General features: G+C 39.8%; 1 protein-coding gene across 1 annotated transcript; it reads right to left on the bottom strand.

Annotated features, from left to right (window-relative positions):
• Positions 1-9375: 9375 nt before the first annotated feature.
• LOC145443834 (protein unc-93 homolog A-like) lies at positions 9376-11263 on the bottom strand. The gene has a single exon (XM_080321792.1). The coding sequence runs from the start codon at positions 10899-10901 to the stop codon at positions 9564-9566; it is 1338 nt and encodes a 445-aa protein (XP_080177918.1). The 5' UTR covers positions 10902-11263; the 3' UTR covers positions 9376-9563.
• Between the last annotated feature and the right edge of the window lie 14219 nt (positions 11264-25482).

Genomic DNA, 25482 nt, shown 5'->3' with positions numbered 1-25482 from the left:
ATTTATATCAATTTCATTGATTGGTTGAAGAAGCATCATTCCTTGACTACCTACATGTAGTGTATTTCGTTCTTGATGTTGTATGATTGCGGGTCAAGCTCAAAACAGAGAGTCACTAAATATTCACAAAAGTTTAGCTGAATATATCGCGTAAACTTTTGTAATAATGCGTGTAAAATGGTTGAAATCGGCAAGGTACATTCTCGTTTAGTGTTGATTTTTTTTATGCTGCCAGCGCCATGCATATAGAGTGGTCTGAAGGTGAAATGCAAAGAATTTCAGCCAAATATGTTATAATGACTTGGAAATTGTGATAAATGAAAAGGTTCACAGTGCGGAACCTATACAAAAGTTCGCTTGTGAACGTGAACCTCTAAATTTCAGAGGTTCACACACAAAACGCGAACGTGAACCTCACGTTCACACCATCCCTAATATCTACGTCAGTGCTTTTCAACCTGTGGGATGGTACGCACTTGTGCGGATTAAAAAAATTACAGTGCGAACGACGAAGATGGTGCGAATGGTGCGAATGAAAATACGATTGTTAATTTTTCTGACGTGGAAGAATTCAAATAAGCCTAATAGGAAATTCAAGGGCAGTGTAACTTTTATAGTTTCGACGCAATTGTAAAAACTGGTTTAACTTACGACCCACCATACTATTCGTAGCTTTGACAATAACTTTATCTCTCACAAGCCGTAGTGTAGTGAAATAATATTTTCACACCATAATTATTAGGTAACCAAAAGCTTGGTTTGAAAGCTGGTGTAGTTGCAGACATACAGTGTATCATCCCGTCTGAGCCGGCGAGAGGCTGAAAAAATGACGTCAAATTGACTTTCCTTTTTTCGCTTAGCAATCATCATATTTTCGTAATAACTGTTTGATTATCGCGAGGCACGAGGAGAGTGGTAAATACCTTCTTCACAGACTCACATTTGCAAGTTACTGTCACGGAAATTTTCACCTCTTCAAGAGTTACTAAAGTATGGGCCGCAAAGGGTATAATTTTGAGTCGACAAGGTGCCAGAGCTATCTGTTATATGTATGTGATATTTGTTGAATTTATTGCAAAAACTCCTGCGATAGTTATACATATCCAAGGTCACTGTGTTGGATAATATATAGCCAATAAGCGAGACACGCAAAAAATAGAACTTGATCATGGGAATCGGCCGACCTTTGGTTTTAATTCATGATGACATTTGTCCGACTGTTTTTTCTTCTAGAAAACATGATCGAAGACCGTTGGGATGAACTAGTGTATGGGTGTGCAACGAGCGAGTTCAAGCCTCTGAGACTCATTCATTTCGAGGCCAACGCCTTATGCGTCGGGGCATATGAAGACGTAAAGTTTTGGCTAACATACCGCTGATAACATGAAGGTGCCAAAAACATTAGCGGCGACAAAATCTTGGCCTACATTAACCGTCGCTGGATGGCGAAAACTTTTGATATGGATATTAGGGCGGTTCAAAAATAACATTTTTTCCTTAATCTTGCGGGCTACATGATTAAATCATCAGGTTACCTTAAAAAACGACGCACACCAAATTTGAATTCATTCCAACCAATATTCGCGGTTTACGTAGAGTTTGAAAATTTTGAATTTGCCCAAAAACGCAAAAAAATTTTTTTTTCAAATTTTTCTGCTAACCCCATGAAATTGTTGGGCTGTCTTCAAAGACTATGCAAAACAAATTTGACTCAATTCGAAGTAGTAGAAGTGGAGTTATATCAGTTTTTCTTTGATAATTATGGGATTATCCTTGATCGGTGGATAATCCAAGAATTTTCATCAAAAAACTGGAATAACTCCGCTTCTACGGCTTGGAATTGAGTAAAATTTGTTTTGCATAGTCTTTGAAGACAGCCCAACAATTTCATGGGGTTAGCAGAAAAATTTGAAAAAATTTTTTTTTTGCGTTTCTGGGCAAATTCAAAATTTTCAAACTCTACGTAAACCGCGAATATTGGTTGGAATGAATTCAAATTTGGTGTGCGTCGTTTTTTAAGGTAACCTGACGATTTAATCATGTAGCCCGCAAGATTAAGGAAAAAATGTTATTTTTGAACCGCCCTAATGGATATGCTCCGTTGTCGGCAGTTGGCACCGATTAGTCCTTGCAATCTGAGTGGGCAGTAGTACAAATGCGACACGCAGAGGAATTTAATTCACCCTATTTAAAAATCGGGTGCGTCAGACATGTTTTGTAGAGCGGTGTCAGGTAGGATTGTGGCGTGCGCGTTCCGTAGCCAATGTCATAGCATACATGTCCGTAAATTCGTAGCATACTAGACTGTAATATAAAAATGAATTCTTTTTCGTGGGTGAGGGAGATGCGGCAAAAACTCAGATTTGGTGGTATAGTCTAAAAGCTGCTTTAAGGTTATTGAACTGTTATGAACTTTCAAGTTCGATTGAGCTAAAGAGCCGAACACACGGTATCGTGATTTTATTTGCTCTTCTCATTTACTCGCGTGAAAGAAATTAGGAAATTGAAGAGAAAACATAACACAAGTTGGAGCAGAAAATCATAAGGTAGCGAACTCAGACAAAAGCCTCAGCAGGAACAGGTGCATTTTCCCTCTGTCGACAAACTGCAGCCGCCGGGACCTTTGTGTCATCTCTCAAAAACGCTTTCCACTAGCAAGCATTTTTCATTCGCGACAAATACGCTCTATTTTGGATAGGAGTGCAGAACAATTTTAAGACCTGGCCATTCAAGCACTAGTAGACGTCCTTGTACAAAACCCAACAACTTGTTTGGCCGGGAAGGGTGCTAGAGAAATAGTTGAAATCAAAACGAGGAGAAAGAGTTGCATTTTTGATAAGACACTAGATAGGTTATGCTATGGTAGCCAATTTGTTGCACATCTCAACAAAATATTGTTAATTATCTCCATCTCCTTTTTGTATACCAATTCTCGGTTGATTTGTGCGAATGGAACTCAAAAAGCTTGAAAAGCACTGGCTTACGTGCTATAGCTGTTGAAACAACGACGACTTCAAGGTTTCCATATCGTATACGTCGCCTATATCTGGTGCAAATAACTCGTATAAGCTCATACTACTTGTTTTCGGATGTATTTACACAATCATGGCATAATTATATGCAACTTCTGAAAAAACAACACCAATTTTGTTGCTTCTAAAATGGCATTGTTAAAACTGTTTCAAACATGTTTTGAACAAAGTGTTTTATAACACCATTCGTTTTGAATAAAACCACCTTACACGTAAGACGAAGCTAAAAGAACATCACAGCCCGTGAGATAGTTGATATTCAAGCATCTGTATATGGCTGACGGACCAGCTTCGCAGTTCCACGTATGAGTGAGTGATACTAAGCCCTGTCGAACACATAATTAACTCGATATTCATTACTCGATTCGAAATTAGTAGCGACTCCATCTGTAGGCTACTTCAATCGAATTAGAAACTAAATCGTCTGAAATCATGCCTCGTACACGTACTGCGAAAATTCGACATGACTTGACTCGACTCGACTCGACTTGACTTGACACAAGTCAAATGTGCGATGACTCCATATGACTTTGTGACTCGAGGCCGCAGACATGGTGTGCATACTTCATCAATGTAATCGATTATTGCGATTACGATGACTTTTGAATGCCGTGACTAATATTACGATTCGATTACAGCAAAATCTCGAAGTGAATGTAGTCGATTACGATTACGATTACGATTACAATGGAAAAGTAATCACGATTACATTCATTTTGTTACTCAGGACTTGAGCCTTGAACACACATTGGAAGACAATATAACGATTGCGACGAAAAATGATCATGCTAGAACAATTTCTTTTAAATGTGACCTCACTTGTTTGTTACGCCACACTACATCAGTTTCCCAACTTCATAGCGGTCGATTCCTCGCCCGAAACGATTTTCATTGTAGCTACAATCCACCCTAACTTGGTGTACAAGAGAATGAGTATATGGTGGTATATTACAATGCTGAGAAAAGAAATGCGAAATAACGATTGGTGCCCGTTCCAAGTAAGGCCATAAAGAATAATATAAAGTGGACATAATGAATGACACTTGTCTACATATTTCGAAAAAACTTTTGCGCCAAAATTTTTAATGATTGATTTAGGCTAATTTAAGGTTGCTGAATCCGTTTTTAGTGATTGATTTAGGCTAATTTAAGGTTGCTGAATCCGATTCTGTTCCCAGAATTTCTCTATCATGTCAGATTTTTTCCGTATGAATTTTTCTCATTTTAATAAATTAATCAAATTTCGGCATTCGTTAGTGACATAACGGTAAGCATACAATAGCAATAGGTCAAATATTGTAATTGAAATCATCTATCATGAGACCTGGGTTGTTGCAGTACAGAATGAGTGAGTTTTCGGTGAACTTGAATCCAGTGATTCTCTATCTTCGTTCAATTAGAAGCTTTTTTCGAACCTTAAAATTACACTGGTCTACAAATTTCAAAAAAAAAATTGCTCCAAAAATTCTAATGATCGATTGAAGCTAATGTTAGGTTGCTAAATCCGATTCTGTGCTGAGAATTTCTCTATCACGCCAGATTTTTTTGGTTTGTATTTTCCTCATTTTCATAAATTAATCAAATTTCGGCTTTCATTATTGACATTACGGAGAGGGCACAACAGCAACTAATCAAATATTGTTATTGAAATCATCTTTAATGATGAAACCTGGGTTGTTGTAGAACCGCATAACTGAGTTTTCGGTGAACTTGAATCCAGTGGTTCTCTATCTTCTTTCGATCAGAACCTCTTTTCGACTCATAAATTTACATGCGGATGCAACTATTTTTAGTCGATAGCAGTTATCATCTTCATATACCACTCTTTGTTTAAAGATTGTAATTAGTAGCACCGTACCTAATTTAGTTCCCTCCGTTATCTATCTTTATACATCTGTCCTGTAGACTTTGTCGGTCAATGTATTTTATGACAGCATACTGCTCTTTCGTAAAACGCAAGAGTTTGCAACCAATAAACATTGTATTGTTGGTATGTTATGTAGAAGAGAATTGTTCACTTTGGTACATGACCCAAATACGTGGTAAAAGAAAAAGGATGTCTGCTTTACTAAAGAAAAAAGTGCTTATCATGATAACTTGAAAGAATTTATCATCATTAATCTCCGCCTATACTTATGCTAATTCTTCTTCTCCGGTTTCCATATACTGTCACATTTTATCGGAATCGAGGAAAGCTGTTTCTGAACTGTTTTTATTTTGGTTTATTGGCATGATATATAAAATATATAAAGGGCTTCTTTTGCATTGCCTATATTATAGACAACCAGATGAATGGAGACTGCTGACTAACAGCTCAACACGAAACCTGAAGTGCGTGTTACTTCACAATAGAAATAAATATGCATCGGTTCTATGACAGTCGATCCGTCCTGACATGGGTTATTCTGTGGCCTACACCAAATACCATCAGTTCTATGATGAAACAGAGCCAGATATGATCATTGGTTGATTTCTAGTGATGATTTTAAATGGTTTCGAGGCTTTTTGTTAGTAATTTGCATGATTAAAAGCCAGTTCTAAATACAAAAAGCTTTACATTTTGGCCGTTTCTGATTTGAAGTAATATTTTTCTATGAATTAGAGGTCGAAATGATCGGTGTTGCTACTCAAGTAGCACAAGTAACGCCTTACATTTCTGCGCAATTACAAGTAGAAGTAGTAATTTCAAAGACATGTCAAAACTACTTCAAGTGGAAGACGAAATAAAGGGTCTGAGAATTACTAAAAGTCAGTAAATATTCAAGTATATATGATAGAGGGTGGTCGCATTCTTTTAACAGTTAGTCGGAGGTGGCTACATACGAAATAGCAAGATGTAGCGTCTCAGCTAACGCGAAATGACCAGGCTATATTGACGCCACCCATTGGTAGAATCTTCGAAAAAAATATAGTCGATTGCGGTGATCTAGAGGCTATTTCATGCGTTTTTTATGACAATTTAACTCATGATAGTGGAGCAATATTATCCCTGAACTACTTTCTATTTTACTAAAACCAAATTAGTTCATCCAGAATACTGTTCAGGTAGCTGTTGAAGTAGTTGTAAAGCATTACCACTTCAGTAAGTACTGCAAGTAGCCAAAATCTACTTGAGTACCTCGAAAAAGTACAAATATTTAACATATATTATATCTTAAAATCGTGATGCGATAGAGCAAAAATAACGTCAGATCCGTATTCAGCGCCTCCAAATTAGGTATAACTGACCCATAGAAATCCTGGCGCAAAAATCGTGTAGACCAGTGTAATGCTTCTCGTAGTTGAGCGTATGCCGATTCCATACCATATACTTAATACATATATTTCATGCTGCCGTTACGACTAAGGGCAGAAACCAGCACGGCTATGATTCATATAGGAATTAATGATTTTTACAGCTTCGATGTGGAAATCGTCATGTTTTATTTGACATGTAGATAATTGTAAATCTTTGCCCGGTCTAGATGCTCCTCGTCAAGCAGAAACATATAAACTGCGTTTAACTATAGGCATTACCAAACATCAATAATTAGGTTAACGCTGTGAAAACAATAGGCAGAGTGCTGGTGAATATTATCCTCCCACTTATCTAATCAGTGAAAGGCGGTCAGGGAAGGCAAGCGACGCAGTACATCATAATGAGCCAAAGAAACTTGTGAAAGCTTTCCCTCATTACATTACTATTAAATATTGCTATTATCTATGGATGTTCATGAATGACTAAATTCAGAACATTTCCACACCCAAAATCACTAGAGCGTGAAAGGAGAAGGGAGTTACAGGTGAGGCACAGACGGGTCCATTATTACCTGTGATTGCACGATTCATCCTGAATAGCTCCTAATTTATAATGACTGGAATTAATCGAACGCTATTGTCTGACAGATTCCAAAAATCTAATTATTATTTATGTCAGATTACCAGAACCTCCTTAAAATCGTCCGAGTAGCTTGGAATTCGGTTTTGCTACGTACGGTGACAGCGCAAAGAAACAATATCCCGGTGATACACACAGTAATCTGCCTCACTAATTGTTGACTAACAACCCAACCAGGACCGTAACTGCCGCACCCCAAACCCCCCAATTGGGCTCAGAGGCGGACCAAAACAACTTCGCAAATTAGCATAAATTGGATTTATTTTGAAAATTTATGCAACCTCAAAAATATTTTCCAGTCATGGAAAACATGACCAACCCCTTGTGGGGGGTCTGGGGAGCTGCAATATCGATGGAGACGTGGTTCCGTTCTGCTATGTCCAATAAAAAGTTACGCTGCAAGTTATCGCGTGTGCATTGAAGCAGAAAGTGCTCCACCGTTTCAGACACGCCTCATGTCGTACAAAGACCATCGTCGTGATAACCTAAGCGATGTAACTGGGCGTTCAGTTAACAATGCCCATCAGTCTGAAGTCGTATCACTATCGACGATTCTTTTCTTGAGAGGTCTAGCGGCGGCGAAATCCCGTGTGCAGCGTGTATTCTCTTGTAGAAATTTTCCGATCCATTTAAGGCGAGTTAGTTCTTTGGCAATTGTTTTGTCTTCTTATCGGGAGAACGGGATATCTCTGATTACTCGTTGAGTTGAAGACGACGCAGCATCCTTCGCTAATTCATCGGCTACATCGTTGAATCCAACTCCACAGTGACCTGGAATCCAAAGAAACGTAATATTCATTCCAGCGCTATCCAGCTCTGTGCAAGATTAGGAATATCATTGACCAGAGAGCAAACATGGCTGGTGTGGCAGGTTTTCAAAATAGGTGGGCCGCTCAAACTGTCTGATGGAACTGCGATTCCGGAGGCATATGTGGATCCTTGGCGCGCGGCATCAATTAACCAATTAAGACTATCGCATATAGAGAATAATTCTGCCGTTAATGTCGATATCCTGCTATCGAGGGCGGTTTTATGCGACACATCGAAAGATTTAATATAAAAAGCAGCCCCACAGCCATTTACGGTTTTAGAACCCTCCGTATATAGCCTACGTGTAATTTATCCCTGTGTGTGGCATATATATAGATTCTTCACAAGTTTGTCTGATCATTTCTGGGCGATCTGATTTCTCGATCACTCTGAAAAGGTCTAGGTCTACAGTATACCCAGCATTTTCCCACGGGGCTATAGTTGACGGTCCAATTTTCTCGATGCGGGCATTTTCCGGGTTCTGGGTGCGCATATTAAATATAATAAAATTTGCAGAATCTGGAAAGATATCTTGCCTGGCTTCTTCAACCAGTGTTTGCTATTTTGTGACAGTATTGTTGCGCGGAAATTCAGGCACGCCTGGTAGTGCCGTAAATGTATCGGAGCTTCTACTGTTACGCAAGGGATGTCTCAAGAAATCAGTGATATCACAGAACGCCACAGGTGCTATCCGAGGTGCAAAGTTGCCATGTGGTAAAATTAGCATGATTATTTGTCGTACCGATGGGTCATGACGACTCACCGCTGGGATGCGGCCGCGCAGACTATAAATGTACTTAAAATGTGGCAGTGCATAGCGAAAAGTTTGAACGTCCCTGGATTAGGCTTACTACGGAATCGGTGTGTTATGTGGTCAGGTGTGTACGAGTTTCGAGTAAACGACGAAAAAGGTTGAAGAGCACTGCTCTAGTATAATGGTGAAGTGTAGCTCAATTGCGGTGTTCGAATTTGTTTAGTAGTTTGTCTAGGAGTCTCCGTAGCTTATAAATATAACTTGTCGAGTGGCAGGCTTCTTTCCAGTGTTGCCAGGTTATTTTTACAACAAGCAAAAAAATCTGAAAAACAAGCCCAAAACAAGCGAATTATATCCGAGACAAGCCAAAAACAGGCAACAATTTTCATAATGCAAAACATTGTATTTACAATATAATTCACTCAGATATAGGCCTAACATGTGAAACGATATCATTCTCCTGTCCCATCATCCACAGTGTCCTGATACATGCTTTCATTAAACCGCTCCAGCATGCATTTCGTAGGTTTGAAGTCGGTACAGCAAACATTTTGTACGAGGGTATCACAAGCCGTGACACCAACGAGCGAAAGAATAGTAACAGATCATCCAGTATTTTTAGATGATCTCCAGATTCGGACTGAAAAAGCTTGTTGATTTTGTTGAATCGTTGCAAGATTGGTGTCAAAAACTGCAAATACAACTTGTTAACAGGCTCACCATACATGTTTGATAAAAAAATCAAGCAAGCCCAAAAACAAGCAACCCGCGACTCCTGAAAATAGACCGCGAATCGTGAAAACGACAAGCCCAAATTCGCGGGAAAACCGCGAGGTTGCAACACTGCAGTTCTTTCAAGCAATGTCGTACAACACTTGCATCATTGTGACGTACACCCAATGTAGATCATACCCTCTTTATTAGGTCACGATACAGAAAAATACGTTCCAAACTTCTATAAATCAATTGAAAATTTGATCTTTTATTTCTCAACTGAATGAAATATCTAAAAACATCGCTGCTAATGTTGAGAATATGTAGGTATGATACTCAAATCAGACAAATTATACTTGATTTCTGGGAAAGAGGACTAATACCGAAATCGACAGTGACCCAATATCGCCAAAATCGTTGTAATTATTGAAATGAGTAACATTAACCATATCTTGGTATACACGCAAAAGAAAAATGTCCATACATAGATAGTCCAGATGCCCAGTGCACAAGACCCAGTTTGAATCACATAGGAGGAGTCGAAGTCATAAAAGTATACACTAGCGACCCAATATGAGAGTAATCGACGAAGGCCGAAGGTTATCCCTAATAGTGCAGCAAGTATGTAGAGTAAAATATGTTCTGGAATGGGTTGCCACAGCAAGGCTAACGAATAAACGGCTGCTTCCAGGCAAAAGCAAATACCAAAAGCCGTTGGCATTGAAAAGTTCGGTCTGGCGAATGCGATATTCGCGAGAAATGCTGCGATATATAATACAAGGAGAAACACTCCAATGCTCTGAACTCCCACCGTACAAGAAATGTAGGCTCTTGTGAATTCAGACCAAATGAAGCCATTAATCAGGCCATGCTGAAAATGAACTAGAATGGTCGCAAAACGAAGTTTCGATCTCATATGACGGATCAATCGAAGAAGGGAATCTTTCAAGTCGGATATTGCTTTGTGGTATCTTTCATCATTGGATAGTAGTTGCTGTTGTTCGGAGTGATCAATCAATTGCTTCTTATTGTTGCCTGGAATGCCAAACGCATGTACTAGTACACCGAAGACTTGTGCAGCAGAAAATACTCCTAGTAATACGTATAGGGAAGATTTCGAGGGAATCAGTTGCGCAAACATATCTGAACTGTTCCTAAACGCATAGTTCATGGAGCAGTCTCTGGGTCCACACAAGGAAACGTTGGTAGTTACATTTGCAGCGACATTCCATCTATTTCCCGTATTTTTCAAAACGAGTTCTGATGTAACACACGATATAATTTGACCGCCTGCAAATACCGTCAAGAATATTCCTACAAGCCCTCTTTTTTCTTTGGTTCGATCACACTCCGAAGTTTGCTCCGCTAGTGATGTCACCATAGCTCCGGCTACTGAAGCTGTCATACTTTCCCCGATACCGATCAAGGCCGCAGCTGGCGTGACAGTCCAAAACATCGGATAGAACATAGACAATGTAAATAGTGCAGACGGTACTTCACCGAGGATCAAACACGTCTTCCTTCCAACAATCGCAACCCAAGGTACATAGAAGAGTATCGTAACCACACAAAGTGTCTGATATACAAGAACGCTCGCTGATCCGAGTTCTTTCCTTATATCGATGCTCGTCTGCATGCTTAGTAAGTTGCACTGAGGCGCAATAACTAACGCGTACCCAACAGACAGTGCGTATAGTCTCCATCTCGAGATCATTTTGCCAGCTCAACTGGTTTATGGCTCTAGACTTGACGTTTCGCTTGTTAAGTGATCTGAATTAGATAGGCCTACCATACAACCGGATGTTTTATTGATCTGAAGATCCTAGATCAGGATAACGTATTTTTATTCCGACGAAAAATGCTCCTCGTAGTATAAACATTACTGTTATTATTGATCATTGAACGTGACAGGTAATAAAGTCGAGAACGATCTACCTAAGTCATGAGAGCGGCATATAGGTTCCAGTAAACTGCAGTGTTTAGATAAAGTCACTGCCCTCGTCCAGACATGGGGTAATCGCGAATAGTAATCTAAATCGATTACAACGATGACAGCATTTTCAAGAAATCGCAATGGATTACATTTGAAAAACATACGAATAAATCGTAATCGTTAAATTCACATATCTCATCGAGTTCTTTGTAAACAAACGATTACTTTTTATCTCCATGAGAACGATGACACCAACTCAACATCCGTAAATAAGGAATAGTGTGATGATATAACAGGCTATTGACAAAGGTGGTCAGTAACGAAGTACTTCTACTTTTTGGAAGTACTCAAGTAGTTTTCCTCTACTTCTGGTACTTACTCAAGTAGAACTGATTTTCTCTACTTCTACTTCTACTTCGCAATATTTTGCGATCTACTTACTTTCTTTGCGCTATTTTCAGTTTGTCAAGTAGAAGTAGTTTAATCCCTAATACAAAAGAAAGCCTGAGGAATTTCGGGGCTGTTTTCACGGAGTGCCAACATTTAATATTCATAAAAGTCCAGAAGTAAAGGCAAGAATTTTTTTGAATATAATTTAGGTACCGGATTGCTTGGTTCCGCTCACACCGCATTTTGGCGCCCATATCAAATATTTCATCACAGTAAATATGGCCCAATACAACGTTTGAAACTATCGTTTCGCAATCTAGCAATTACCTATCATATCTTAATCTATTAGCCCATGAGGTGTCCTGCTAATCAGGAAATTCCGGCTTTTTTTAACGTTACATCTGTTTTAGCAGATCACCTTTGAAGGTTTATGAACAAAAGACATGAGATATATTTTCCGCTTTTTATAAGTGGTATTTGTATTTCTCTTTCAATTCCGATTATCATACTTTGAGTTCGAATTACTTTCAGTTCTTTTGGCTGCAGAACATACATGTTGAAGCATAAAAGCAATTGTAGTAATGCCTTTATATTCCGAAAATAAAGCTACACTAAATATACATTTTACGATCTGAAATATTTGTTATAACATATATTATTCGCGCAAAGTGTTGAAACCCTATCCGATACAACCTTTCCGTATTGCTCTGCGCCTAAACTTGAGGCCTTATAATATGTTGTAAGGCACCATGCCATGATATTCTCTGAAATGGGATCGTTAGGTAAACAAAGGGTTAGTATCGGATTTTCATATCAATACTATAATTTGCATCCCATGGTGCGAAAGAATGCTTATTCTGTCGAAAATTGATACCTCCTGGGATGCATCAATACGAATCAAGCTCTCTGCAACTTCCGCATAGCTCAATTTGCAGCTTTTGACAGTCCATGCGAACGAATTAAGACTGTTTTCATAACTACTTACTTACTTGAGTAAATTTAAAGTCAGTCAATTCTACTTCCACTTCAAGTAGTTTAAGAGTGCCTTTGGAAGAAGTACTTCTACTCGTACATGAGTAGATTTTTTCGTCGCTACTTCTACTTCTACTTGAGTAGCTTTCTTGACTACTTTGACCACCTTTGGTTATTGATAGCAGAAACGTCGGGTTTTCTCACTTCGCTGCTCATTATGGCATCATAGATGTTTGCTTTGCTCGTCGATGCATATCGAATTATCCACACGTAGTACACATATCAGTGGTCATTATGGTGTCTTCATGAGTTGAGGAAACGCCCGTCTTGGCTATCATTGGTTGCAGGCCCGATCAGTCGTCGAACTGAGACTGTTGTGGGGGTACGTCGTGCGCAGTGGCATATCCGCAATGAATGTTGGGGATCGAACTCATAACCTGGTCCTCCTGGTATGCCAATTCTATCTCTACTATTCAAAAGCTCGTTCACAATTAAGCAATTGATATCAAGCTGTTGCGCTTCAACCGAACAATACACACTTTCCAAATTGAAGCCTCTCATTTCTGAACTGGTATCTGAAAGGGAGAACCAGAAGTCGAACATATTAACTGATACAGTAGATGACTTGTTTCTTTTCACGTTAGCACGGTCACAGAAGTAGGTAATGCGTATAGGCCTGTATCAACAATTGAAGAAGGTATGCATTAAAAATACATAAAAGCTGAACCAGTAAGGGCTCGATTTGGTGTTGGGTTAAGGGCCGTAACAGCACTTTGTCAGCCCCCCCAAAACGTTGGTCTTGGGCCCCCCATAGGGTGATAAACCCAGCTTCTGGAGGTGGCTTCGACCCCCAGCCCCCCTCCCTAGAGGTTAGTCGTGTTTGCCGCGACTTATCACCGACATTTATTGCACCGTTTAATAGGGCGCGAAACTTTTCAACAATCCATGATTGAATCCGTCAGAATGATCGGGAATTGCATATATGTTACTATCATTTTTTTATCCTCGCTCACGTAATCAGATTTACCGGTAGAGCAGAATAAGGTTTCTTGGAAACTGTGGAGCCCGTACGAAATAGTTTTGGGCCCCCTTTGAGCTCGGGCCCCCCAAATTGGGGTATTTGGGGTGCAGGAGTTACGGTCCTGGTTGGGTTGTTAGTCAACAATTAGTGAGGCAGAATACTATGTGTCTCACCGGGATGTTGTTTCTTTGCGCTGTCCCCGTACGTAGCAAAACCGAATTCCAAGCTACTTGGACGATTTTAAGGAGTTTCTGGTAATCTGACATAAATAATATTTAGATTTTTGGAATCTGTGCGACAATAGCGTTCGATTACTTCCAGTCATTATAAATTAGGAGCTATTCAGGATGAATCGCGCTATCACAGGTAATAATGGACCCGTCTGTGCCTCACCAGTGCCTTCCTTCTCCCTTCCTTCTCCCTGATTTAGGGTGTGGAAATGTTCTGAATTTAGTCATTCATGAACATCCATGAAAAATAGCAATATTTATTAGTAATGTAATGAGGGAAAGCTTTCACAAGTTTCTTTGGCTCATTATGATGGACTGCGTCGCTTGCCTTCCGTGACCGCCTTTCACTGATTCTCGTAATTATCACCCGATATTTTAAGGCGAAATTGTAAAACTTTACACCCAAAACGTGTATCGGCAGCAAATCCACCCCTTCACGTGGTTGAGTGGGGTGTGACACCACGATATTACACTTATTTCGTTTACAGTGCAGCATGATTAGTACCAGTTTTACAGAGAATATGTGGCGCACACGACGAATCCCTTGTAGTGAGTTCGAATAAGTGTTACAATGACGTCCCGGATTTTGAATTTTGACGTAACAGTTGGTTGGCATGCATGCCTCTTTGTGAGTTGAAATGGAAAAAATAGGGCCAATATGGCTCTTCGGACAAAAAAGCCACCCGACCCCTGCCCTACACCATTGTACCAGTGATTGAATATGTGTTTTTAACCGAGAGACAGCTTCAATATACTACAGTGGTCGGGACCTTTTTTGTCTGAAGAGCCATGTTGACCACATATTTTCGATTTTAACTCCCATAGAGCCATACATGTCAATCAATTGCTACGTAACAATTGTAAATCCGTGACGTCATGGTAGAACTTATTCGAACTCACTACATGGGATTCGTCGTGGGTGCCATATTTTCCCTGTAAAATCTCGTAGGCTACTAATTATCCTGTGACAGCGCAATTCAACGTAAATAGCCTAGAATTATTAATACCTGATATTAATCAAATATAACTATAGCACTGATTTCGAAAATCTAATTTTGTTCGACATCTCAATTCTCAAAGTATTCGGCGGTAACATAAATTTTGCACTACACGCCTATATATTAACGGCAGTACTATAGTAAGCTAGTTCACAATCAAGAACGTAGATAGCTAAACGTTGTTTGTAATTTGAATTTGTAATAGGAATGTCATTTCCAACTCCCAAGGCAGTTCATTTCTCGGCGTGGATCAGGAAGACAATGTGTATTTGAAAACTAGATTGTCATATAGGCGTATATCCATATCCATGTCTGCTATTCTTTTTCGTCAATCTACGTATGGTGCAATCCAAGATTACGCGGCGCACGACGGCGGGTACATCGAATTCACGACACGTATTGGTTGCTGGGGCTAAAGCAACTTATACATTTAAGGATTTTGTAAAGGGGTTCGAGCCCTTAGCCCTCGATACGCTACTGTCGTGACCTCTCAAATACATCTTTATGCTGCCACGAGAATAATTATTCCGGTCGTTAGGAAAATTTACCAACAAGATACTGCAATATCGATAAAATTAAGTACAAAATTGAAAATCTGTCAAAGAGCCATATATGGCTCGCGAGCCATAGGTTCCCGACCACTGATCTAGTAGTTCAATCGAGAGAATAGACTAACAATATTTAGGTTTGGTGCAAAAAGCCATAGATACTTAGCACTATAATCCCCATATACATACCTGATTCCGTAGTAAGCCTAATCCAGTGACGTTCAAACTTTTCGCTATACACGGCCACGTTTTAATTGCATTTATAGTCTGCGCGGCCGCATCCCAGCGGTGAGTCGTCATGACCCATCGGGACGACAAATAATCATGCTAAATTTACCACACGGTAACTTTGCACCTCGGATAGCACCTGTGGCGTTCTATGATACCACTGATTTCTTGAGACATCCTTTGGGTATTATAGTTGTAAACAGTAGAACCCGGACATCCCCGCAGGCTTGCTATATATGCACCAAAATGCAAGGCATAAATGTTAGGAATTTTTTGGGATTCGCTTTGTATATATTTTTCCAGTCTCTTAAATGAATTTCGTTGATGAAATTGGTAGTTTCGCATAGTACTGTCCAATATTCATCAATTCCCATACCATATGATCAGATTACCACTTGGAGCTGATGGAGGGGGTCGTCAAAAGTTTGGCCACAAAATCAATGATGATGTATATATCGGTTTTTTATTAGTCACTTTGTAGCGTATTGTTATTTTTTGACCTCCCATCAGGATTGTCGGAATAGCCAAAATATATTGGAATCGCTCTAATGAACCGAGAAACCTTCATTCATGAGACGCACACGATTTCAACTTGGTATTTCTTTATGGGTCGCATCATTTTCATCTGCGGTTCGCTTTTGTACGATTGGGTTCAGATTGGACACTATTATGTTGAATACGGAATATCCAAGTCACCCTGAATCGCGCTAAGCGTGAAGGAAAATCCATCAACAATTTGGGAGCCAATTCGTAAATTCAGATTGCATATTGACGGCTGCCAACACATGCTAATCTTAATTATCTGTATACCGCCGCATAATTATTGTTTGACGGCAGCATGCCCTGATTTTAATAATCGAAATAAAGAGAGCAAGGCTGCAAAGTATAGAAAATTATAATACTAATCAATGCTCGATGTTTCCGCACCACCATCTGACACAGTGGTTCGCAAACTTGACCCCCGAGACCCCACTCGCTTCGCCCATTCAATTATGTGCACTGAGCTATTTATAAGCATCTCGCTTCGAGAATCATTATAGACAGATATCGCAAGTTGAACACGTGTTAACTTCGCCCCATTCTACTCCAACACCGTTACCAACGGTTAAATGACACGGCGAAACATCTGCGTATGACATCACAAAAGAAATATGATTTACAAGCTATACGTACAGTTGATAACAACATTATACGACATTGCAAATCTATTCAACCTGCTCTGAAGCATTAACTCGCCTATTTATTGTGATAGCTAGTCATCGGCAGACTTGTACAAACTAAACATTTAGTTAGTTGATGGTCAACTAGCTGGCGGGTTTTTAGTAGATATAGTTCTAGTTGCTGATTTTGAAAATTGAGTAGTTGCAGTTCTAGTTCTCGTTGCGGATTTTGAAAATTCAGTAGTTCCAGTTCTAGTCGCACATTTGAAAAAATATTAGTTGCCGAACAACTAGAAAACTCGTATCGTCGTTTTGGGCGAATTGAGATGCCGGTGTTTTGTTGCATGATGTTTGTACAGCCATTGCTAACATTGGCGTAGCCAGCGTGCGGCTTTTTGGGGTAGGAGTCTCTCCTGCCCCGTTATTTTGACATGTCGAGGCAATGTCTGATATTCCTGATATTAAAATAATAAAAATCAATGTGTTGACTTGGAGAATGAAATCCAGCTCTGTACGGTCCTTAACTTTTAATGACTTGGTAACCCCCCACGTCACAGATTGGCAACTATTTTTCTGAGAATGACAGGCAGGAAACACGTTGGCGAGCTGATTTCTGATAATTTATAAATTGAAAGCAATGACAACAAAAGCTTCTCGGAGGATGTGGTACTATTAGGCAATTACGAATTTAGAGTTAAAGTACATCAATAATATTTATCCCTGCTAATTATTCAAAACAATGGTTAACAAGAAACCTGGTTAACTCTTTTTAATAACACTAACCCCTAGACACGTCCTTCTATCAAGACACCGAAATGTATGGGATGGTAAAGCTTGGTAAAATCGTACTGTTGTTTTGGTAGCTTTGCTGGCAGGTTTTCCGAATTCGTCTTCTCGCAGCCTCAGTCGAATGACTGCGTGGTTATGTCTTAATTCCGACTTAAATTAATCCATGTAATATTGAATTCATTTTCAATATAGATTACGTCAGGGATCGGCTACCCCGGCACCCCAAAAACAAGTTATACGGTAGCCTAAACCCTAATCGCACGAATTTGGAATTTATGATACAATAAACGTATCAAATCAAGATGGATCTGGTAGGCTAGATTTTTCACATTAGACAACGATGTATTCTTTATACAGAGGTGGTCAGTAACGAAGTACTTCTACTTTTTGAAGTACTTGAAGTAGATTTTGTCGGCTCGCACTACTTATTAAGTAGTTTTGATTTTATACTACTTCTACTTCTACTAGACAGTTTTCAGTTGTTTAGGCTAAAATAGGCGTACAATACCTACCTACTTACTTACTTACTTGTCAACCGCCACTTCTACTTCTACTTGAGTAGAAATTTCGGCGTTACTTCTACTTCTACTTGAGTAGCGACGGTGACTACTTTGACCACCTCTGTCTTTATATCAATTTCATGGATTGATTGAATAAGCATCATTCGCTGACTACACGCGGGTTGTGTTTCGTTTTTGATGTTGTATGATTGCGGGTCAAGTTCACGGCAGAGAGTCACTAAATATTCACAAACGGGAAGCTGAATATTTCGAGCAAACTTTTGTAACAATTTCTGAGGTTCAAGCACAGAACGCGAGCGTGAGCCTCACGCTCACACTATCCCTACCTATTACTAGCATTATGTCCGGTATATCAGAGCTCTATCTTGAATTCCACACTCTACCAGGGGTCGGGAACCTTTCTCGAACGAAGAGCCATATTGACCCAATATTTCCAAATGTAAGTCTCAAAGAGCCATAAATGACATGAAACTGTTACGTCACAATTGAAAATTCGGGACGATTGGTAGCACCAATATACATGGAATTTGTAGCGTGCGCACATTTTCTCTGCTTACATGCATAGGTGGAGCCAAACATGCTCACTACAGCAGTACATCCATCGAAACCTTAAATGATTATCGGTATTTTCCATCTATGTTTATGAATGACTAGATTTTGAACATTCTTACTCCCAAAATCACGCAATTTTCAAATTTATTGTTTGAAAATAAAGCGCGAAAGGAGAGGTAATGCACAGGTGTGGCACAGACGGTCGAAACTTCACATATGTGACAGCGCAACTCATCCTAAATAGGTTGTAATTTGCAATCACTGATATTAATCGAATTTTACTGTCGCGTTGATCCCGAATATCTAAATATTGATCGACTTAGCCAGTATTCGGCTAACAAAATGTTGCGCTACATATACCTACAGTTTAACGGCGATACTAGGCAGCTATACTTACTGATCAAAAACATGGATAGATATGGCGTTGTTTATAATTTGGATTTCTAATTATGAATGGGGATGTGAATGTCACTACCAAGGCAGTTTATGTCTCGGCGTAGAACAGGAAGAAAGTGTGTTTTTGAACACTGCATTGTCACACAAGCGTTGCCATATCTGTTATTCTCTTTGATCAATCAAGGTATCATGCAATCCAACATTTCGAGGCGCGCGATTTTGGGTAGATCAAATTCACGAGTGATGTTAGTCGCCGTCGTGACAGCAACTTAAAATTTGGGGATTTTGAAAAGGGGGATACGAGACCCTAACCATGAATACGCCATTGCCTTGATTTCTCAAAGGCATGTTTAGGCTGCCGTGAGAATAATTATTCTGGACGGAATGAAAATTTACTAACAAGTTGCTGCAATATTGATACGTTTATTACAAATTTAAAAATTAGTTGGATAGCCATATCTTATACCCATAAGAGCCATATATGGCTCGCGAGCCATAGGTTCCCGATCACTGCTACACTCTACAGATAGAGCATTTATGAAAAGAGGCATGTGCATGTGCAGACACAATTAAATCCGATAGGTAAGAAGTAAGATCCGACGATCAACCGGCTTTAGTATTTACAATTTACATAGACCAGTGTTTCTTAATCTTTATTCCTGCAGCGCCCCTTTAGGAAAATTGCCTGTAGGTCTGGCTAAATATTTTATGGACGGTAGTAAAACAAGGCGTAAGAGTTCGAAGTTCGGTCGGTCTTTTCGGGTTGGGACTTCACTATTGGAAATAGCTGGAACCACTCGACTAATTAACGATATAATAATTAAACAGTTGGTTCGTGGTACAGAACTTGAAGATAGCTTTCAATACAATATCCGTTGCAGTAAAATATTTATTCAACTCGAAGACTTGCATCACGAAACCGGACAAAGGTTCTGGAGTTGTGATTTTGAATCGCGCGGATTACAATTTAAAAATGGAATCCATTCTCCAAGATTCGTCCAAGTTCATCAACCTAGGCCCAGCTGATACTAACGACAACACACGAAAGCTAGAAATGAAGCTGCAACGTCGCCTTCTCAAATTAAAAAAGGATGGAGTCCTTCCTGTCAATCTGTACGAGTCTTTACGTTCTTCGGGTTCGCAGCGGCCGCGAATGTATGGTTTACCGAAACACTATAGACAACCAACCTACGGATGGATACGCAACACCCGTCGTCACGCTTGCTTGCCCGGAGGAAATTACTGCTCAGCAATTTGAACGCAACATAATTGCTAATCCCATAGCTGACGATCCGCGCGCTTAAATTCGATAAAGTTGATCATATTTGAAAGCTACTGTGGCACTGATTCCGAAAATATACATTAAAATCCAATCAGGGCAATGGAACTCCCTTGAAATACACCTCAAAGTCTTTGAAGAGACTTTTTGGGGTACAGAACTTTAATATACATTTTAATAATATATTCATATTACAAATATATTAAAACCCGAAGCTTTTCGAGCCAACACTCTTCAGGGGTAATCGTCGGCATAAAGAGAATTTCAAAAACTTGCATATAACTTAATTGCATATAGCCAATTGTGACGTCATAGAAACAAAACAACATCAAGTGCAGACAAACCGCGAGCGCAGCTAGTGGCCAATTTTTAGCTGAAGCAGACGTTCCTTCTGCTGGCATAAGCGTGGTTGATGGATCTTAATGAATGTTGATTCCAGCGCGGACAAAATGGAAAAGTGTGCGGCCTCTACCCAAAATTTAGAATCTGTCGTCACTATAGTTATTGGCGCAAGTAGCATACTCAGCTAAATGCTTGCCAATGGCAGAGTTCATTGCCACGGCCTGATGGTGCTCCAACACCCTTAGGTCAGTTTCAGTTTCAGCGGCCTGTTCCTGGGAATTTAATGTGCGTAGTCTGATAACGCGCGGTACATGTTGTTTGATACGTTCCTGCAAGCGCTGAGTTGTTCTTCCTACGTACCGAAAATCACAGTGGCACTTAAATTCGTAAACTATATTGCTTTGTTGAGAAGCGGGAAGAACATCTTTGCGCGTTGCAGGAAGTAGTTGTTTGATGGTGAATACAACATTCGTTTTAACGTTGTCGTAACAACGATCTACGGCGGAGACCAACTGTTTCTCAGAACGAGAAGAGATGGGACCCAACCACGGTAAATGTATGAAAACATTATTCTCAGGGCGTTCGTTCGTGTTTTGGGAACTGCTGGCATTGAAATTGTTGAGTTTTCTATCCATAGAGCGCTTGATGATATGTTCCGGGTAACCGTTGTCAATTAAAATGCATGCTACTTGCGCCAATAACTATAGTGACGACAGATTCTCAATTTTGGGTAGAGGCCGCACACTTTTCCAATTGTCCGCGCTGGAATCAACATTCATTAAGATCCATCAACCACGCTTATGCCAGCAGAAGGAACGTCAGCTTCAGCTAAAAATTGGCCACTAGCTGCGCTCGCGGTTTGTCTGCACTTGATGTTGTTTTGTTTCTATGACGTCACAATTGGCTATATGCAATGTAGTTGTATGCAAGTTTTTGAAATTCTCTTTATGCCGACGATTACCCCTGAAGAGTGTTGGCTCGAAAAGCTTCGGGTTTTAATATATTTGTAATATGAATATATTATTAAAATGTATACCTCAAAGTCTGAAAATCGGCATTGTTCTAAACAATCGCAGCGACGCAGCACAATGACCTTAACAATGGCCTTTGCGTGGTTGCGATTGTTCAGAACAATGTTGATTTTCAGACTTTGAGGTGTATTTCAAGGAGGTTCCATTGCCCTGATTGGATTTTAATGTATATTTTCGGATTCATTGCCACAGTAGCTTTCAAATAAGACCAACTTTATTGAATTTAGGCGCGCGGGTCGTCAGCTATGGGATTAGCAATTATGTTGCGTTCAAATTGCCGAGCAGTAATTACCTCCGGGCAAGCAAGCGTGACGACGGGCGTTGCGTATCTATCCGTAGGTTATAGTTATCTATAGAAACACATGAACATAACGTGTCCTTGCGTCCCATACTGTCTATGTGTGGATCGGCACAACATAATTTGGCCAAGTGGCTTAACACCGTCATTGAACCAGTTCGATCCTTGTATACGCACCATTGTCTTCGTGACTCTTTCACATTTGTGGAAGAATTGAAGCGCGCAAAATTAAATTCGTCCTATGTATTTCTTCGCTCATTCGATGTGAAAATTCTTTTTTCCAATGTGCCACTGTCGGAAACTTTCGAAATTTGTGCTGATGCGCTTTATGGTAGCTCCGTTGAACCTACTAAAGTACCACGTGAAATATTTCTTGAATTGTTGCGAACTGCTGCAAGCTGTGTTGAATTTAGCGAGAGTGTAATATGTTCTTTAAAAAATTGAATTTTATCCACCCGGCTCCACAATTTACTGTGGAGAAAGAAACTGATTCGGCACTGCCATTTTTAGGCGTGTTGGTTGAGAGATCTGGAAAAATGTTTTTGACGTCGGTGTATAGAAAGCCGATGTTCACTGACCATTATATCCCTTGGGATTCTTTCTGCGCGAAGCGGCGAAAACTCAACCTAATGTCAACTTTGGTTCAACGGGCCTTGCGAATTCGCCAGAGAAATTGCCACGTGAATTGGATGAGATCCATTCTATCCTCTCAAACAATGGCTATCCTGAGCATATATTGAAATGCTCCTTCGCAAGGGTGTTAAAACGTTCGGATCAACCTTCCAATTATGGACCAGAAAAATGCCCGGTATTTTTACATCTATCTTGGCTAGGTAACGTGTCCTATCGTTTTGAAAAGTTGATCAAATCGGCGGTGCACCGTTAGTATTATGATGTAAATGCTCATGTGGTGTATACAACCAAACCACTTCTGCCAAACTTCCAAAAGGATGTACTTCTTGCTTTAAATGCAAGTAACGTCGTCTACGACTTTATATGCCACCGCTGTGATAGTAGGTATGTGGGACGTACATCACAAAGATTGTTTGAACGGATAACGCAACACATTCCCAAATTGATTCGCTCAAAAACTTGCTCAAATGACGGAGTCTACGGAGTTCGCACGATAATGCAAATTAGCCGCAAAAACTGACTGTTATGACGATTATCAAGCATACGCATCGTCAATTGGCCAACATTTAAGTGAGAACCAGTGACGTGCGGTCCAATGAGGCAGGCGAGGCAGTGCCTCACCTGTAGTCAGAGTGAGTACGTGAGCATCTTCCATGAGTCGATGATTATTGATATTTTACATCGATGCTCCTAAATAACTAAATTTGAACATTTTTTCACCCAACATCATCGAAGTGCATAATTAATATTCAAAAATACAGCGCGAAAGGAGAAGTGAGGCACAGGTGAGGCACGGGCGGGTCGTGCCTCACCTGCGATAATGCAATTCATCATAAATATCTCGGAATTCATAATAACTGGTATCAATCAAATGCTATATCGTCACACTGATTCCGAAAATTCAAATATTAACAGTGTCAGAGCGCCAGAACCCTCCCAAAATCGCCAAGGAAGGTGACACTCGGCTTTATTACAGACAATGCCATTGCAGAGAAACAATACCCAGGTGAGGCACACACGAATCTGCCTCATGCACTATTCGCTAACAATTGGACAATTGCAGCACAGTGAAACGCGCTATCAATTTCGGAATACAACAGTCTTTTAGGAATAATATAGTAACGACGGCCAATACGTAATGCGGAGCAAATGAGCAAATAGATTCCATAACTTGTGTAGCTGTTATGAATTTTCCATCCATAGCTACCTAAAATTGTGGTATGTGATAGCTACTTGCATAGGCTGCATTGTCGTTGTTTGGGCCTTTATGCTGTGTTCATTCAACTGTAATACCTATAAGGAGATAACCCTTAATTGTCGTATATGTGATAGCTAGACTTACATAGCCTGCATTGTCGTTTGTGGTCAGTGGTGTCACTCCTACTGTTTTTACACTAGATCCAGTGTATTTTGACTTGACCTAGTGTCCTAGTGTATTTCTTTCGAAATTAGGCAAACCTGGTGTTTTTTAATGAAAAATGTGTTTCGAATAATTTATACCGTTAATTGCGGAGATAGTAATTATTATCCGTCTAAACTTGCCCATTTAGCACAATAGCGACCAGTCCCACATGTAACGTAGAATGTAGAATTGCAACGGCTATCAGCGTGCAAAGAAAATGCTCTCTATACCCGTTGCTATTGGTATTCACATTTTAGGTCTTTTTATCAAGTACTTTACGTGCGTGCGTGTTTGTGTGTGTGTGTGTGTGTGTGGCGGGGGGGGGGGGTCCGTGCCTCACCAGCCATGAACCTCACCGCACGTCGCTGGTGAGAACCCTTCTTGCGCTCAGAACTATAATGACCAAATGTTTACTGTCATTGCGCGAGGCAGATCCTTGTTTCATTTGAAAGCCTTAGAATCAACAATCATCCAATTCACCAAGCCTATTTTATGTAGACAAAAATATTTTCAGTATAACTTTCCCATTAGTGCGTTCTAATTCGTGTTTGTTATTGTTTAGTTTCAAATTGCTATGTTACAATATAGTACCGTACAGTTCAAAGTTTGTTTGTTGCCATTGTTACATTGCGGACTACTTTGCCTTTCTGGTTTTGCTTTTCATTCTGTTTAAATCCCTTCGGTGTGTCGTTAACTCTTGAAAAGAAGCACCCGAAGAGTTTTGAAATTGAATAAATATTTTACTGCAATGGATGTTGGAAGATATAATAATTGTATGTGCTGTATTCGGGATCAAAGAAAGGTTGTTATAACAAGTATCGGGTACGGGCTCATACCATCTGGTTCGAGCCCGGTGAACACATCCCGAATTCACCTTTGCGATTGGCAATCAGAGGTGGTCAAAGTAGTCAAGAAAGCTACTCAAGTAGAAGTAGAAGTAGCGACAAAAATCTACTCAAGTACGAGTAGAAGTACTTCTTTCATAATCAACGTAAAACTACTTGAAGTAGAAGTAGAATTGACTGACTTTAAATCCACTCAAATAAGTAAGTTGTTGTGAAAACGATCGTAATTCGTTTGCATGTACTGTCAAAAGCTGCAAATTGAGATATGCGGAGGCTGTAAAGAGCTTGATGATTGATGCATCCCAGGAGGTGTCAATTTTTGACCGAATAAGCAATCGTCCATATCATGGGATGTAAATGATAGTATTGATATGGGGAATGCGATACTAATCCTCTGTTTACTCGAACAACCCGTTTCAGAGAACATCATGGCACGGCGCCATCCCCCATATTATAATCAAGGCCCCTATAGTTCGGTCGAAGAGCAATACGGAAAAGCTGTGTCGGATCCGGCTTTAACACTTTGCGCGATTGTTATACGTTAATTAAACATATGGCAGATCATTAAAATGCCATATAGCGTATAGCTTTGTTTTAGGAAAATATAAGGCATTACTACACTTGCTTTTATACTTCAACATGTATGTTCTCCAGACAAAAGAACAGAAACTATAATTAGAACTCAACGTATAATGCTCGTAATTGAAAGAAAAATACAAATAGTACT

The sequence above is a fragment of the Botryllus schlosseri genome, chromosome 7, assembly GCF_051294905.1.
Source record: "Botryllus schlosseri isolate E-star chromosome 7, Bs_hap1, whole genome shotgun sequence".
Taxonomy (NCBI): Eukaryota; Metazoa; Chordata; class Ascidiacea; order Stolidobranchia; family Styelidae; genus Botryllus; species Botryllus schlosseri.
The sequence above is the reverse complement of the archived record's forward strand: the minus strand, read 5'-3'. Positions and strand labels throughout refer to the sequence as shown.

Bases quoted from the DNA above. Each gene is read 5' to 3' on its own strand.
- LOC145443834 (XM_080321792.1), bottom strand. From the start codon at position 10,901: ATGATCTCGAGATGGAGACTATACGCACTGTCTGTTGGGTACGCGTTA.